Source organism: Culex pipiens, chromosome 3 (genome assembly GCF_016801865.2).
Source record: "Culex pipiens pallens isolate TS chromosome 3, TS_CPP_V2, whole genome shotgun sequence".
Classification (NCBI taxonomy): domain Eukaryota; kingdom Metazoa; phylum Arthropoda; class Insecta; order Diptera; family Culicidae; genus Culex; species Culex pipiens.
The window spans coordinates 125,049,770-125,067,942 of record NC_068939.1 but is presented as its reverse complement, the minus strand read 5'-3'; the positions used below and the strand labels follow the sequence as shown (position 1 = coordinate 125,067,942).

Sequence of the window (18,173 nt, the reverse complement as noted above, 5' to 3'; positions counted from 1 at the left end):
CCTATTGAAAAGTTACTATACGGATTTTTTTTTGTTTGTGTGTAAACTGCACTGATAATCAACATTACACACTGTTCAGTTCACTTTTACACACTTGTATGGGATTTTTCAGTTCAAGTATGATTACACGAAAGTGTGTAATCATACTTGAACTGAAAAATCCCATACAAGTGTGTAAAAGTGAACTGAAAAAAGTGTAATGCTGTTTACCAGTGTGTGAAGCAATCCGTAAAAAATCGTACTCAAATTTGGGTACTGTTGCGGTCGAATTGACGGTGTAAACCGTGTACAAAACTACGACGCGCAAACGTCAAACCCCGCTGGCGTCGCTGCTGTCACGCGCTCGTTTCCCTCTCTTTTGTTTCGCATCGGGCAACCCTGAACTGACCCTGCAGCAAATCTCCGGCGCGCCGCCACCGCAGCTGCCAGAAGGAGAGCGCGACGTCCGCCTGTCAGCCAGCCAGAGTCAGCAGAGGAGAACAAGAAAAAATCGTCTGTGTCGCGTGCGTGTGTGCCCCGAGAGGAGGTTTATTTTTTCTTTCTTTTCCCCCGTGCGAATGCGAAATAATGGCTGCGGATCAGGCTCAGTTTCAGCAGCTGCTTAATTCCCTGCTCTCGATCGACAACGATGTCCGGACGCAGGCCGAGGTACGTACCAGCGGCGGCGGAACCACTTCCGTAGCAGGTTCCCCGGGGGGGGGGGAAAGTGTGTCTTTTCGCTGGTGGCAACTTTTTCGCGTGTGCGCCGCCCGACAACGTGTTTTTGCGGAAGAAGACGATTTTCTCCGCTTTTGTGTGACGGCGTAGAAACGAGGTGATTGCTTGGATTACCTGTAAAATCGAGTCACCGTAGGCACCGTCGAGCAAAATTTCGTTTGAACGGGAGTGTGCAGGAATCCTCGTTGGCCGCGGAACGGAATCCCGCGAGGGACTCCCGATCGGCAGAAAAAAAGCACCAAGAACAAGAAGAAGCGGAAGAACATTCGTGAAGCAAAAGGAAAAAAAAGCAGGGAAAACGATGAATCACGGCACCACGATGACGGTTTTGGTCGGAAGTAAAGGGCAAAGGGATTTTAGAAACCGACTGGCCTGACCTGGCGAGGGAACAGTTTCGCGTGTGACCGTGAAAAAAGGAAGGGGGAGGTGGGGACGCAAAGGGATGGAAAGAATCAATGCAAATTGACGTTGTTATTTTTCCTACCTTGCTCGATGGGATCGATTTGTTTTGAGGAAAATGGAAAATCGGTAACTGTCTTTGATATTACTTTATTTATTTTTTGAAGTTTATGTCCCTCGACTCTGACCAAAAATTGAAATTACAGGCCACGGTTTCAACAATTGAATGATTTTTTTTTCCTGTCCAGTTGTTGCGCTATCATAAGTATCCAAAATTTCTAAGCATTGACGATAATATTATTTTTGTGAAAAATTAAAGTTTTTGCGGTGCTAAACATTGTAATTTCATAAAAGTTCGAAATATTGTTTAGACTTCAATTTCCATTAAAAAATTTCAGTTTCATGAAAAAAAATTTTTTTTTTGTTCCTGATTTTTCGAAGCAATTTTGAAAGGGGCATAAACTTTCAAAAATATTTGCAACGGTCTAATTTAATTTTAAAAAGTTCTTGAGTTTCCTGAGTTTTATATTTTTTGAGGTTTTCGAGAACGTAGCCCAGTCACCGAATGCTGTTCGCTAACTCCCAGTCACGAAATATTCTAGCAGAGCTGGTTCTGTCAGAATCCTACTAGAACGGTGGAACATTTCTGCTAGAATGCTGTAAGAATATCCAGCTCTGTGAGAACTCTGCTAGAATCCTGCTAGAACGTCGTGACTGGGCTGGGGTGAACGAAAAAAAACGAGGGGACTACCGATGCAAAATATTTTTTTGATGAAATATAAAAATAAAACTTACTATTATTAATTTAAAGTGATTACTTTTTGTATTTCTTTAATTATGACTTGGAAATACATTAAAAATTGAAAAACGAATTTTTATTTGTTGAACATGATTTTTGCATCCAGTAACCCCTCGGTGATTTCGGTTTGTTTTGCTTTTTTGACGTTTGTCTGCTTTTTAACTCGGCTGCGGCCCAGTTAGGGAGCGTTCTTTTATTACGTAACGCAGTTAGGGGGGGTTAGGGGTGTCGGCGTCTGTTACGAAATGTAACGGAAAATGAGGGAGGGGGTGTGATGAAAAATTACACAGTTCAACAAAAAATCTAATGTTTCTTGTCTCTGAGACGAGTATATGTTTTCCTAGTAGAATTTTGCCTGCTGAATCCGAATCCGGGTTCAGAATTGCTCCAAATGGTCCCAATTTTGAGATACACCCGTTTGAAATGTTAGTTTAGGCCAAAATTAGCTACTTTGTCGAATATTTTACAAAAGAACTATTAAATAAACAACTAAACCAATACATGTATTTTATAGTTCAGGTTTTCCCCTTTCTGAAACACCCCTGGTTTTTAAAATTTAAAATGTAGCCATTTTAAAATTATATTTTCAGTTGGTTCTCATTCAAGTTTTTACAACTTGCATGCAAGTCAAATTATGCTGGGATATCAATAATAAAAATTAAAAATGCTTTGCAGAACGTTAAATAAGTTTGTCTCGGTAATCTAATTGATCATGTTTCATGTATTTTTGTCTGCTGAATCCATTCCCATCATTAGATTTTTTCTAAAAGGTCATGTTTTTGAGTAAAAATTGAAGTTTCGATGATTTTTTCAAAATAAAATTTATTTTATGCTAAAGTAATACTCAGAGATGACTAAATGTCGATGTCTCGTCAGTCTAATTGATCATGTTTCATGTATTTTTGTCTGCTGAATCCATTCCCATTATTAGATTTTTTCGAAAAGGTCAAGTTTTTGAGTAAAAATAGATTTTTTCAAAATAAAATCTATTTTATGAGCTCATCGAAAAAATCCAACATTTTGCGTTACGTAATAAAAGAACGCTCCCTTATCGAGCGCCCAATTTAAAAGCAGCATAGTTAAACAACGCCCAGTTACCGAACAACTACTGAATTTTAATTTTTGAAGAATTTGTTTACAAAAAAAATTAGAGTCTATCAAAATTTTGAAATTGGAAATTTTCTAAATCTTGTAAAATAATATTTAAAACTTGTGAAATTCTCTTTTTTTTAATTGTACAGCTTTTGATTTTTTTACATTTTATTTACATTTGAATTCTGGCATAAATGTTGAGAAGATTCTAGGGGAAATATGCCTATTTCCGTCACTCACCTATCTTCGGCATATGGAGTGTTTGTTGCTCGACGAAACTTTTTAGGCCATAAACCTATTCAGCAATTCTCCACAAAAAAAATCAGCATGATTCGAAAAAAAAGTTTTCCGAGCGGGCTCAACATTTTTCTTGGCCAAAATAATTAGACCCGTTTTTTTGGCCATGAGTGTGACCTACGCCGTATTAGGGTGGTCCGAAAAATGGCCATTTTCGTCATTTTTCGCAAAAACAACTTTTAAAAAAACATATCTCCGCGCCATTCAATCCGATTTTAGCTGTCTTAGACGCAAAAGAAAGGTGATTTGGACAAGTTTGGCTCTTTGGGAAAAATAGTAAGAAGTTTCAAAAATCTAACTTAACATTTGAAAAGATAGTATGAAATCATAAAATGCTGTTTTGAAGATCTCGAAACCAAAAAGCCTATGTCTGAAGTTTTTTTTACCTGATTCCTCGGAATACTTTATATAACATATCAAAAAATGGTGAAGTTATGTTTTCAATTTTCTCAGATACGATTTTTCAAAAATAATAACTGGGGTTTTCGACACGTCACGCGAAGAAAAGGGAAAATGACGTAAACGGCAAAAAAATTACTGAACATTAAATATTACGCCCTTTTGGAATATTGTCTTCGGCAAAGTTATAGGTATTGTTGAGGACTATTGAGAAAAAAATAGGTACACGGAAAAAATTTGCAGATTTTTTAATCAACTTTTTTTTCACAAAAACTCAATTTCTCAAAATACATATTTTTTTCTATTTTCGAGATTTTTTGATATGTTTTAGGGGACAAAAATCCGCAACTTTTGAGCCATAGAGAAACTTGGTCAAAAAATCTGCCCCCGAGTTATAAATTTTTGAAAAAATAGTGATTTTTGGAAAAAAATCGAAATTTCATGCAAAAACAAATTTGACGTTATTTTTTAATGCAAAATTGAATTTGCAATCGAAAAGTACTTTAAAGACTTTTTGATTTTAGCGAAATATTTGCAGTTTTTCGATTTTTAAAAATAGTGATCATTGCTATTTTTTTTAAGTTCAGAAAATTTGCTATAAAATTGTCAAAGACACATTGAAGATTGGACCTCGGGTTGCTGAGATAGAGCCGTTTTAAGAAAAAGAAACCCGAAAATTGAAGTTTTCTAAATCTCACCAAAACAACCCACCATTTTCTAATGTCGATATCTCAGCAACTAATGGTCCGATTTTCATTGTTAAAATATGAAACATTCGTGAAATTTTCCGATCTTTTTGAAAAAAATATTTTGATTTTTTTTGAAATCAAGACTAACATTTTAAATGGGCGTAATATTCAATATTTAGCCATTTTAAAATGTTAGTCTTGATTTAAAAAAAAATATCAAAAATCAAAAAATCTGTAAAGTACTTATCGATTGCAAATTCAATTTTGCGTTTAAAAAATAATGTCAAACTTGATTTTGCATAAAACTTCGATTTTTTCCAAAAATCACTATTTTTAAAAAAAATATTATAACTCGGCGGCAGATTTTTTGACCATGTTTCTCTATGGCTCAAAAGTTGCGGATTTTTGTCCCCTAAAACATACAAATAAAATCTCGAAAATCAAAAAATATATATTTTGGGAAATTGAGTTTTTGTGAAAAAAAGATGATTAAAAAATCTGCATTTTTTCCGTGTACCTATTTTTTTCTCAATAGTCCTCATCAATATCTACAACTTTGCCAAAGACACCAAATCGATCAGAAAATTCACTCAAAAGTTACAGCTGTTTGAATATTTACGTACCAATTTTGTATGGACAGCAGCCAAAGTTGTTGGTCATAGGGAAGACCCCCACAAAGTTTGAACCAAATCAAAAAATACAAAAAATAAAAATGGTCGAAATCGGCCGATTTCGTAAAGCGTTGCTCAATAAAGAACTATGGCTGGGAATGGTTTTTTTCCTAGCAAAACTCTGGAAAATCGATTTGCAGCAAAGCAATTTTGTTTTTAGTAAGTTTTAAGCTGAACCCCAGCTACAACATAAATGAAGCTGTCAAAGGCAGTTAAAATTAAATTCCATTACAATGCTTGAAACATCCCAAACATGAAAGCTGCCAGGCCTACTGCGTAAAGTTAACAGCATAGATGATTCGTGAAAGTGTTTTGAGTTTGAGCATAAATGTATAAACAGCGGGACCAGACAATGCCCAACGACCTCGGAATTTGGCCGCCAGGTTCTCTGCCATTTTGAAATGGGTCATTGGACGCAGTGCGAGGACTTATTCGTTATCTAGTGGGCAAAGAAGGATAGAAGAATGTTTTTTTTTGTTGTCACCGTTTGCGGCTCGCCACGAAAGCCAACGCTGAAAATCAAACCCAAAATGCACGCGCGTAATAGCCCTGCTGGTGTTGCGTTTGCACGAAAGCTCTTTATCGATTTATCAATGTTTTCCCTTTTCCACTCCCACTTCCAGGAGGCCTACAACAACCTGCCATGCGAGGGCAAGGTGACACACCTGCTGGGAGCGGTCCAGAGCCAGCAGATGGCCGAGGACGCCCGCATGATGGCGGCGGTGCTGCTGCGGCGGCTGTTCAGCGCCGAGTTCCAGGACTTTTACAACCCGCTGCCGCCGGAGTCGAAGGAGCAGCTGAAGCAGCAGGTTCTGCTGACGCTGCAACTGAACGAAAGTCCAGGCCTGCGGCGTAAGATCTGCGAGGTCGTGGCCGAGGTGGCGCGCAACCTGATCGACGACGACGGCAACAACCAGTGGCCGGAGTTTCTGCAGTTTCTGTTCCAGTGTGCGAGCGCCCCGAGCGTCCAGCTGCAGGAATCGGCGCTGCGAATCTTCTCGTCGGTGCCGGGCATCTTCGGCAACCAGCAGGGTCAGCACCTGCAGCTGATTAAGCAAATGTTGGTCAAATATCTGGACCCGTCGTCCGATCCGGAGGTGCGCTTCCAGGCGGTTCGTGCCGTCGGTGCGTTCATTCTGCTGCACGACAAGGAAGATGACGTCCAGCGTCAGTTTGGCGATTTGCTGCCACGGGTGATTATGATTACGGCCGAAAGTATCGACGAACAGGACGATCAGACGCTGATTAAGCTGTTGATTGACATGGCCGAAAGTGTCCCACGGTTTCTGCGGCCGCAGCTTGAGCCGATCTTCGAGATGTGCATGAAGGTGTTTAGCAGTCCGGACGTGGAGGACAGTTGGCGCCACTTGGCTCTGGAGGTGATGGTTTCGCTGTCGGAGAATGCTCCGGCGATGGTTCGCAAGCGGGCGGAGAAGTACGTGGCCTCGTTGGTTCCGCTGGTGCTACAGATGATGACCGACCTGGAGGACGACGAAGAGTGGTCCGTGTCGGATGAGATCGCCGAGGATGACACGAGCGACAACAACGTGATTGCCGAGTCGGCGTTGGATCGCTTGGCGTGTGGTCTTGGGGGGAAGGCCATTCTGCCGCACATTGTCGGAAACATTCCAAACATGTTGAACAGTCCGGACTGGAAGCAACGGCACGCTGCGCTGATGGCCATCTCGGCCGCTGGCGAGGGTTGCCACAAGCAGATGGAGACCATGCTGGAGAACATCATGCAGGGCGTGCTCAAGTATTTAATGGATCCCCATCCGAGGGTTCGTTACGCCGCGTGTAACGCCATCGGTCAAATGGCCACCGACTTTGCGCCGGTCTTCGAGAAAAAGTTCCACGAACAGGTCATCCCGGGACTGCTCAGCTTGCTCGATGACGTGCAGAACCCGCGAGTACAGGCTCACGCCGGAGCGGCTCTGGTCAACTTTAGCGAGGATTGTCCGAAGAACATCTTGACGCGTTACTTGGACGGAATCATGGGCAAGCTGGAGGCGATTCTGACCACCAAGTTCAAGGAGCTGGTCGAGAAGGGCACCAAGCTGGTGTTGGAGCAGGTCGTGACGACGATTGCGTCGGTCGCGGACACCACGGAGAAGGACTTTGTCGGATACTACGATCGGTTGATGCCCTGTCTGAAGTACATCATCCAGAACGGCAACAGCGAAGATCTGCGACTGCTGCGTGGCAAGACGATCGAGTGCGTCTCGTTGATTGGACTGGCTGTGGGTGCGGAAAAGTTCATGTCCGATGCGTCGGATGTGATGGACATGCTGCTGAAGACCCACACCGAGGGAGATCTGCCGGACGATGATCCGCAGACGTCGTATCTGATTTCGGCTTGGGCGCGAATCTGCAAGATCTTGGGCAAACAGTTCGAGCAGTATTTGCCACTGGTGATGGGACCGGTCATGAGGACGGCCTCGATGAAGCCGGAAGTGGCCCTGCTGGACAACGACGAGGTGCAGGACGTGGACGGCGACAACGACTGGCAGTTTGTGAATCTGGGTGAACAGCAGAACTTTGGAATCCGCACGGCCGGACTCGAGGACAAGGCGTCGGCTTGCGAAATGTTGGTTTGCTACGCCCGCGAGCTGAAGGATGGTTTCGCCAACTACGCCGAAGAGGTGGTCCGTCTAATGGTGCCCATGTTGAAGTTCTACTTCCACGACGGAGTCCGCACGGCCGCGGCTGAATCGCTGCCCTACCTGCTGGACTGCGCCAAGATCAAGGGACCGACCTACCTGGAAGGAATGTGGCTGTACATCTGCCCCGAGCTGCTCAAAGCCATCGACTCCGAACCGGAACCGGACGTACAAGCCGAACTGCTCCACTCACTGGCCAAATGTATCGAAACCCTCGGCGCCGCTTGTCTCTCCAAGGAAGCTATGGACGAAGTGCTCAAGATCATCGACAAGTTCATGAACCAGCACTTCCAAAAGGAAGAGAAACGCGCCCTGGCCCGCAAGGAAGAGGACTACGACGATGGCGTTGAGGAGCAGCTCGCCGAAGAGGACGACGCCGACATCTATCTGCTGTCCCGGATTTCCGACATTATCCACGCCCTGTTCCTCACCTACAAGGACGGCTTCCTGCCGTACTTCCAGCAGGTCGTGCCACACTTTGTCAAACTGCTCGACCCGACCAAGGCCTGGGCCGACCGGCAGTGGGGACTCTGCATATTCGACGATCTTATCGGTATGTTTATTAATTATTGTCGAAAATTAAATCTGTCCTAAAATGATGACGTATTCAAGTATGATTCAGACTGATTACGAAACCTTTTCTGAATAGTTGGCTTAACCTTTTCTGACCCCCCAGGCGCGCGCACATTATCAAAAACGAAAAAATGTGTCGCCACGCGAAACCCTTTCTAACGAATTTCTTTTTTATTGTTACATTTTATTTCATGCCACTTTCTGCGTCGCCTGAATCGCCAACACGATAACAAACAACGTCGCTTCCACAGGTAAGTCCACGCTTATTATTTTTTTTATTTTCCGTGTGTGTCTCTGTTTCGGGGAGAGATAACTGCTTCATGCGCTGCGCAGCGCAGCGTGGTTTGTTGGTAATCTCAGTCACTGGCTTAGCTCGTGACTTGAAGCGACTGGGAGGAGATAGTGGGCAAGGAAGGAAGGAAGGAACAACAAGCTGCTGCTGTTAAATTTTCGGACCTGAAACTGTGATTGATGTTAATTGCTGGTTCATGGTTGCTGGGCGTCGTCGTCGTCGTCGTGGTTGAATTGGCAATTTTTGCTGGAAAACAGTGGGATGGGGTGTTGATTGCGATTGGTGGTACTGGAATCGATCGATTCCAGGAGTAGGCGAACCTGCTGGGCGTTGAAAGTCAGCGGTTGGTCGAGCTATTAATAGAGCTCAATGTTGGAGGGAGAAACGGAGCACGTGGCGTAACGATGTTTGGTGCAGTTGTTTTAGACTTTGGAAATGTGTCTTCAATTACGGACTTCAAGAATCGTTTGAGATACTGATCTGTTCAACTGCTCTTTGATTGACTGTCCTGATCTGTTTCCTATGATATGCTCTTGTCAAACATTAGGTCTATTCCCGTACCTGCAGAATTGCAGAATTTCTGCAACTTCTGCAGAATTCTGCAGCCATCATAAGTCACTTTTTAGCAGCACGTTCCCGTACTTTTCAGCTCGCTCTCTTCATCTCTCTCTTTTGCAGAAGTTCTGCAAGGAGAGAAGCCACAACACTTTTGCCTGGGTAGCGCGTTCCAGTACTTTTTCTGCAATATTGTACACAGTTGAGTGGATTTACTCAAATTGGGTATTAAAGTTTTTTATTATTTAAAAAAAGGGATTGACAAAAATTTTAATTTGTAATTGAAATAAGTTTACCTCTAGAACGGTGACTTATTTTTTGTGCAACTCAACATTTTATTTTAAAAATGCTTATGATTAGGTAGACATTTAACATTACAAACAATTTTTTTTTTACATCAGGTAAAAAATAGAAATGAGAGTGGCAAAAATGACAAACAATGGTTTAATTTAGAAGAGATCATAAATACATGTTTAGATAGCAGAGCATTTGAAGTTTTTTTTTTATTCAGGACATAACATAACAAAATTATGGATGTCACATGGAAGAACAACGGTGACGCAGCAAAATTGAAAAATATTAGAAAGTAATTGAATCAAAGCTCAAAAATATGGAAACACATAGATTACGAAATCATAACTAAAAATATAAAAAAAAACTAATATTTTTAAATTGAGTAACTAAAAAAAATCAGGTACTTGAGAAATTTAAAATGCAAATATTTATAGAAAAATAAAAAAAACACAAATTCAACGCTTCAAAAATTCAAATAATTAAAAATTAAGTAATTCAAAATGTTTAAAGTTTAAATAAGCTTAATATCAAAACCCAAAATTAAAAAATTAAGGTTGAAAAATACAAAAGCTCAGACCTCAAAAATTCAAATATTTTTAATTCGAAATGAAAAAAAAATCAAAAGTTTGAACTTCAAAAACTCAAAATCAACAGTTAAAAATTTCAAAGAAATTTTAATTTGAAAAACGTAAAATTAAAAAAAAATGTGAATAAAAAAAATTGTAATTGAGTTTCAATTATAAAAAATAGAAACAGTTTGTACTCTATTATCCGACGACCTCTTCAAAATTTCTAATCTCTAAATCTTCTAAATATGCGTTTTTAAGCTAGAATATGACTCCAAAATATGTGTATTTTTATGATTTAAGATGGCGGCATTTAAGAATTTAAGAATTGTGGTGTAGAGTATACCGTATCATTTTTAATAAAATTTATATCAATTTTAAATAATATAAAGTATGATGTGTAAACAACGTAACTTATGTTGCAGCAATAATTTTATGGTCATCAATTATATAATCAATTATATTGATTATTTGTTTGGTATAGTCTTATACCTTTTTTATGATTCCTTCATTGAAAGTTTAACAAAATACTTTTAATATTTTGGTTCATATAAGACAAATTAGTAGCACCGTCACAGGTACAATTTATAATTTGCCAATTAAATTTACCTATTATTTTAACACACATATTTAGTCTGTTCAAAAACAACTGAAGATCAATAATCAATCCTTAAACAAATATTTATTTGAAATTTATTCAACTCAAAAGCAATGTGTCTTTTAATAGTTTTTAAAAACAATTTGTTTTTATGAAACCAATTGTTTGATGAGTTATTAGCCGTGCTGTAATACAGGATTAACTTAACAACTTTTGATCAGGTAAAAATACTAACACTAAAAAAATAATAAATTTGCTATACCATTACATTCATGAACTAAGCCGGAAGTCGTTAACATAAATATCGTACTCAATAAAACCAGACATTAAAAAAATATCCCAAAAACCATCAATTTCAAATATACAAACGTCCCTTCAAAAAGACTACCTAAATTTAGTAATAATACAACATCAAATTTATTGCAACTACATAATAATAAAATGCTTGATTTAACCCAACATGCAAATTTTATGTAACCGTGTACTCACACCAACTTTCAGTTACTTTTCAACACGAAAGAGAAGAGAGAGCTTGCAGAAAAGTACGGGAACGGTTTTGCTGCAACTTCTACCTCTCTCATTGCAGAAGTTCTGCTTGAGAGAAAAGTTACTTTTGTTGCAGAAAAGTACGGGAACGCTCTGCTGCCGTGCAGAATTGCAGAATTCTGCAGTACGGGAATAGACCTATTATTTTCCTTGTAATTATTTTACTAATTCGATGCCAACATTTCAAAAAGCATCATGTACAAACTATGCGTTTCGAGAAAAACGCATTTGAATGTTGAGCATCCATTTTCAATTCCCATTTTAATATAAAAGCAAAATAAGATGTTCTAATGATAACAAACGATGAAAAACGTTGCTTTTATTGATACTTGATCATCCGAATTCAATAAAACATTATTTCCGTAATTTTATTTGAGAAAAACAAACATGACTTCTTTTGAAATCACCAACGTCTATATCACCCTGCTGTCAGTAAGGGGGGCGCTTTGTTATGATTCGTTTTTCTTCGCCGAATGTACATGGCGCTTTTTTCATGATGCTTTTTTTTCGTCACGAGGTTCATGTAGTCTTTTGTTTGACAGGTTGACAGGGCTATATAAACAGGGACTGCTGATGGCAGAGATTTTGTTTATGTTACTTTATTTAAAATCATGATTAAACAGACTTTACTGAAGTAACTTTTGCTCATTATTGGTGGAGAGGTAGCTTTTTAGAAGTACTTTCAGAATATACAATAACCCAGAAAGTGTCAAAATGTACATGATGCCTTTTGAAATGTTACCGTCGAATTGTCGGTATTATCACTAAGTGCATCTCCAGCGCGGGTAGCAAACATCGAAGCAAATCAAATTTGCACCCAACGTCAACCCCACCGCGGTACCTGCTGCACTGAGCAAAACTTACACAGCTCAACGAAGTGTTCTACATATGATCTGGCCCTGCTGTACAGAGCACTCAAATATCAATCGCAAAACACTTGAAATTTCGGTGATTGGCCATGAAATAATGTCAATAGCGCCAAACACTTGAATTTTAAATGGGGTTGAAAAATAAAAATACGTACAAGCGATATACAGGTTCTCGCTTGCTAGTCGTTCACGCTACCACTGCGCCGAATGGCCAGTTGAAGACGGGTGAGTTTTTTGCGCTATTTGTCCTAGCCTTGCTTCTAGCCTTCGATGAAAGTCGCTCTAAAATCGATCAGTGAATCAAATTAAATTCATGTGGACTTCACGTTAACTTTGAATAGTGCCTGTTTTGGGTAGGTCTTAAGTTCAATTTCAAGTGTTTTGCTGTTTTTGCACTTTGAATAGTTAAAGGTAGTGGGACAAATTCATGAGCAAAACACTTGAAAAGCTTGAGTCACCCGATTGGCAATAACATGTCAAAAAATACCAAAAATTCAATCGCTCAAACACTTGCATTTGATAATGGTTTGGAATGATGTTGAAACACAAACCAGTTAAATCTATGATGTGGCTTTATTCAATCATTCAAGTGTTTGGGCACTTGAATAAAACGTGTGGCGTATTTTTAGTGTGGTTTGCTACTGCGGCAAATGGAATGATGCACGAAAAAAAAATTAAATTGATTTTTAATGTTTAAAAAAAATGACAAAATTTAAAAAATAAAATATAAAAAAATTTAAAAAACAATACAAAAATTTAAAAAGATTTAAAAAAATAAAAAAATAATAAAAAATATATAAAAAAAATCATAAAAAATTGAACAAAATTAAAAAAAAAGTATGGGAAAGCTTTGAAATCCAATACGCGACATTCGATTGTGCTGTACACCAATAGACTACAAATTTTGTCACCGGTCGCAGTAGCATAATTGGTAACGCGGATCAGTGCCGTTAATCAGTTGTGGGTTCAAATCCCGCATGCACCAAGTGGGATCTTTTTCGCCATCTCTGGAAACATTATTAGCCGTTATTGTAATACTTTAATATCGTTGCTTTTAAACAAGAGCAATTCCAGCTCAAATCAGGTTTTTTTCTGGTACTTTTGTACCCGACCCTCTCCGATTTCAATGAAACTTTGTAGACATGTTATCCTAGGCCTATATAAGTCATTTTTGTGTATATGGAGCCAATAGTACTCGAGAATAACATTTGAGAAGGGCGTAAGGTATTTAAATATTTTAGTATTTTGCAATTTAAAAATTACTGTATCTCGAAGCCGTTGCATCGTATCAAAAAGTGGTCAAAAACAAACTTGTAGGAAATTGGACGGGCTTTCTGATAAAAATACACTGAAACAAAAATACACGCCACTTTTATGTCATTTTTCAATTTTTATGTTTAAAAGTTAAATTTGAAGGTGATGTGACGATTTTTTTTTCGCTCAAAATTTTTTAGGAAATACCCTAAGATGTTACCAAAAGACTGACGAAAAATGCAGGATGGTATGTCTCTCCTAAAAAAATACAAAAATCATTTACTAAAACTGTTTTTTTTTTGAAAAGTGGTCTAAACGTCAAAATTTTTAAAAACCGGTAGTGGGAATCGATTCCCCAGATAATTTTACATAAAAGTCTCCATATTGACCATTGTCCTATGTCCAATCCTTGGGAAGATACAGCGGTACAGCGGCAAAAAAATATAAAAATTTAAATAACAAGCCATAATCTTCACATTTAAATGAAAAAAGTGTTTTAAAATGCATTTTACACTAGTTCAGTTGTTTTGCAATCATTAGTTTTCAAAAAATCTAAGATCTGACAAAAACAAAAATTGTATCGAAAAAAAAGATTTTGCATCGAAAATTCTCAAAAAAATCTTAAGATTTTTTAACAAACCCAAACATGCTAAAAATGATTTTAAACGCAGGAGAATGTATTTCAATTTGATTTCAGCTGTTTGCACTTGAATTTTCATTGAAATTTTGAAGTTTATTGTAAAAATATTTTTTTTGCCCCCTGATTTTTCGGGCCAATTTTGAAGGGGGGGGGGGGGTGACAAAAACTTTTAAAAATATTTGTACCAGCCTAAAAAAAAAAAATTATGATAAAAAAAATAATAAAAAAATACAAAATTAAAAAAAATTAAAAATATAAAGAAAATTAAAAAAAAATAAAAAAAATATAAAAAATTAAAAAAAATAAATTAAAATGAAAAAAAAAATACAAAAATATAAAAAAAACATTAAAAAAAAATTAAGTAAAAAATTAAAAAACGACAAAATTAAAAAAAAATTAAGAAAAATAAAAAAAGGCTTGTTCAAATTTTATTAAAACTCCCCCCCCCCCTTCAATGTTGGCCCGAAAAATCAGGGAGCAAAAAATAGTTTTTTTTTAAAACTTCAATATTTTTATGAAAATTTAAGTGCAATTAGTTAAAATCAATTTAAAATGAATTCCCCTGCATTTAGAATCATTTTTAGCATGTTTGGGTTAATTTAAAAATCTTTTGAATTTTTGAAAATTTTCGATGTCTACTATCGCTAAAGTTTTTCTTCGCAAAAAAAAATTGTTTTCGTCAAATTTTACACTTTTTGAAAACTTTTATTGCTAAACAACTGAACTAGTGTAAAATACATTTAAAACACTTTTTCCATGCAAATGTTGAAACTATGGCATGTTATTTTAATATTTATATATTTTTTAATTTTTTTGCCCCCCTTCCCCCTGACTTCAAAAATTTCAAAAGATTAAAAAAATAAAACATTTAAAAAAAATAACAAATTTAAAAAATTCAAAAAAATTAAAGAAAAATAACAAAATATTAAAAAATTAGAAAAATAAACAAATTAAAAGATTGAAAAATTGAAAAAATAAAAAGGAAATTTAAAAAATAAAAAAAAACTATTTAATTAAAAAAAAACATTAAAAATTAAGCTATTTAAACGCATTTTTATTTTTTTGTATTTTCAAATTTTAAAATTTTGAAAAAATCGATTTGATTTTGAATTTTCAAAATTTTTAATTTTTTAATTTTTTAAGATTTTGAATTTTTGAATTGTTGAATCATTCACAAGAGCAGACATACAAAAATCTCCGAAACACGCATTCAAAACTTTGCCCCCGGCTTGCCGGTACTTGTCGGGTATCAGAAAATGAGTACCCGACAGGTACCGACACATATTTTTCTTCTACAGATGAACTTGAGATCAAATTTGATACCTGCTTTGCTACGCGCGGTGGGAGACTCGGGGGCAAACTCGAGAGCAAATTTGGTGGGAATCAAATCGGGTAGCAAATGGTTTAACTTTCGACATTTTCGAAAAAAAAGGATTCAATAGTTTTATAAACTTTTAGCATTTCTAGGCATGAATCAACCAATAATTATTGATTTTGAAGGTTTCGGTGGCAAATTTGCTACCCTATTTGATTTGATTTGCACCCCAGCGCTGGAGATGCCCTGAGGATTGGTTACTTTCAGGAACTTCCAGCTCCTGTTCTCTGAACTCTGAAAAGAAAAAATAAAATATTACCATGTCTGAAATTTTAGCAACTTTCCAATTCTAAATCAGAGGGGTACTCCAATCATACGTCCGTGTTCGGGAAACGCTGAAATTCAGAATGAAAACAAGTTTCTCTCTTTCGCTTCCAGAATACAGCGGTCCGATGAGCGCCCAGTACCAGGCCTACTTCCTGCAGCCGATGCTGGAGTACATCAAGGACAAGCAACCGGAGGTGCGGCAAGCGGCCGTGTACGGATGTGGCGTGCTGGCACAGGTAGGAAATCTTGCGTTGAACTCAACGAAGCATGATTCTTAAACAAACTTTTTTTTTATCGTAGTTTGGCGGCGATCAGTACTCGATGACGTGCGCCCAGGCCATCCAGCTGCTGATCGAGGTGATCATGGTGCCGGGCAGCCGCGAACCGGAGAACGTCAACCCGACGGAGAACGCCATCTCAGCCGTTACGAAGATCCTCAAGTATAACAACAAGGCGCTCACGAACCCGGACGAAATCATTGCACTTTGGTGAGTTTTATCTGCTGCTAAGCTAGTGTGGAGTTGATTTTTCTTTGTGATGAGAACTCATTAGAAAACAGTCTTACAAGGCGCACGATCGTGCCGATCTTGGGGAATGTTGTTTTGGCTTAACCTTTTCTGAAGCAGTCGAGTTCGAATTCTACGTTGAAATGAAATTGGGTGATCCCTTGCTAATCACGATCTTCCCTCGCTGAAACAGGTTCTCGTGGCTCCCGGTGGTGGAGGACGACGACGAGGCGATCCACGTGTACGGCTACCTGTGCGATCTGATCCAGGCGAACCATCCGGTCGTGCTCGGCGAGAACAACTCGAACCTCCCGCGGATCGTGTCCATCTTCGCCGAGGCGTTCTACCGCGAGGCCATGTCCGTGGGCCACGCCGAGTCGACGCGGATGCTGGCCATCGTCAAGCAGATCGAGGCCAGTCCGGACATTTTCCAGGCGTGCATAAACCAGCTGACGGCGGAACAGAAGGCGGCCCTCGAGGAGGCGTACCGAGCAGCGGCGGCGATCCCGATTGCGCAGTAAACAGCAAAGTTTGGTGGCCAATTGAACAGAGAGAAACAACAGTTTGTGTCAAGGAGAGGAACGGAATCGCGAGAAAGTGAGAGAGAGAGAGAGAGAGCATGAGACATGAAAAGTGAGAGTGAGAAACCCCCGAATTTAGGACCATCCGGAGATTGATGTTTTTGTTTGTTCGTCGTGGACAGAGGAACTGTGGGACGTGAATGTGTTAAGTTTTGGTTATTATTTCACCTTTGCTGCGGAAACAACAATTGAAAAGCACTCACAACGTATTCTGTAAGATGAAAAGGGTTGAAGCACGCCCTGTCTCTTTTTGCCCCTCCCCCCCTCACCGTAAATTGTAAGACTCTCCGGAGATTGAGTTAGGAAAATATTATATATCATAATATATATAACTATTTCTCTGCAAGCAAATATTAGCTTATTATCAATTACTCCATTATTATTATTTTTTGTTTTGTATCATTATTGATCAAATACACAAACACACACGATCGACATTTATATTTACAGCTTTAGGTAGAATCTATTGTTCACCCCCCTCACTACCGCAATAAATGATCCGGCAAACAGCATCGTAGCGGCGTAAGAATTCAAGTTCTCTTCAACCCCCCTGTCCAGTTCTCAACTCTCCGAATAGACTAGAATCGGACCACTTGCAAATTTTGAATGTTTGTAGATGATGATTCACACACACACACTAAAACACGACGCGCTCTTTAGCTTCCGCATAATTCGCTTGAAATCCGATCCAAACGGTACTCTATTGTGCAGAGAATATCATCAGGCAGAAATATTAAACAATACGCTTTATTTTTTACTATTATTTCCTTCAACTAGAAAACAAAAACACAACTTTTTGCGTGTGTTTCGAAGCAGCACTTTGCTCCAAAATTTAAATTGTAAATAAGCGCAGCAAACAAAACAAAAGCAAAACTCGCCTCCCAAGCTGTTATTTCCCAAGGAAAAACCCCGTTATTTTTGCACCATTTTGGCACTCCGTATTATTGGATCTTATTCGCTTGGCCAAAACAAAAAAAACTAAAAAGAAATCTGTTAAACATCTCAAAATTGGAAATGCTTTGATTATTTTGTATCGCGCGAGCGTACGTTCGGGTGCGTTTTGTTCCTCCTTGAGTTTGACACCCCCGCGGTTTAAGTGTCATGTGGCGTGACGTCACGCCCACACACACACACAGTGGAAAACGTTTTTTTTTTCTGTGCAAACAAGCAAACTTAAAAGGAAAAAAAACAACATGAATAATATCTAGACTTTGTGCACATTTTCCATATTAAAAAAGGCAAATTCTATATATTGAGTAAAAATAAAAATCGATATTCTATTATTGAACTGCTGCATTCTGTGTGTTTGAAAGAAAATGGGAAAGAAATCCGAAATGAGCAAAGGAATTAACCCTCTGCTGTCCAAATTTTTTTTTAGATTTTTTTTTCATTTTTATCGTGTTTCGGAGGTCATTTTGAGCAACTTTTGTTCTACTAAAAATTTTACTTCTGTTGTTTTATGTTTTTCAATTCAATTCAATTCAATTTTTATTTCACCAGTTAAGGCTAGTATGCAGATCGGAAGGAAAGGGGT

At 38.4% G+C, this 18,173-nt stretch overlaps 1 protein-coding gene across 1 annotated transcript; it reads left to right on the top strand.

Annotated features, from left to right (window-relative positions):
* Positions 1-411: 411 nt before the first annotated feature.
* On the top strand, positions 412-17,927 carry LOC120412992 (importin-5). The gene is made up of 5 exons (XM_039573642.2): positions 412-648; positions 5,687-8,276; positions 15,664-15,788; positions 15,853-16,040; positions 16,252-17,927. Exons 1-5 carry the CDS (start codon positions 568-570, stop codon positions 16,577-16,579), a joined length of 3,312 nt encoding a protein of 1,103 aa, XP_039429576.1. The 5' UTR covers positions 412-567; the 3' UTR covers positions 16,580-17,927.
* The last annotated feature ends 246 nt before the right edge of the window (positions 17,928-18,173 follow it).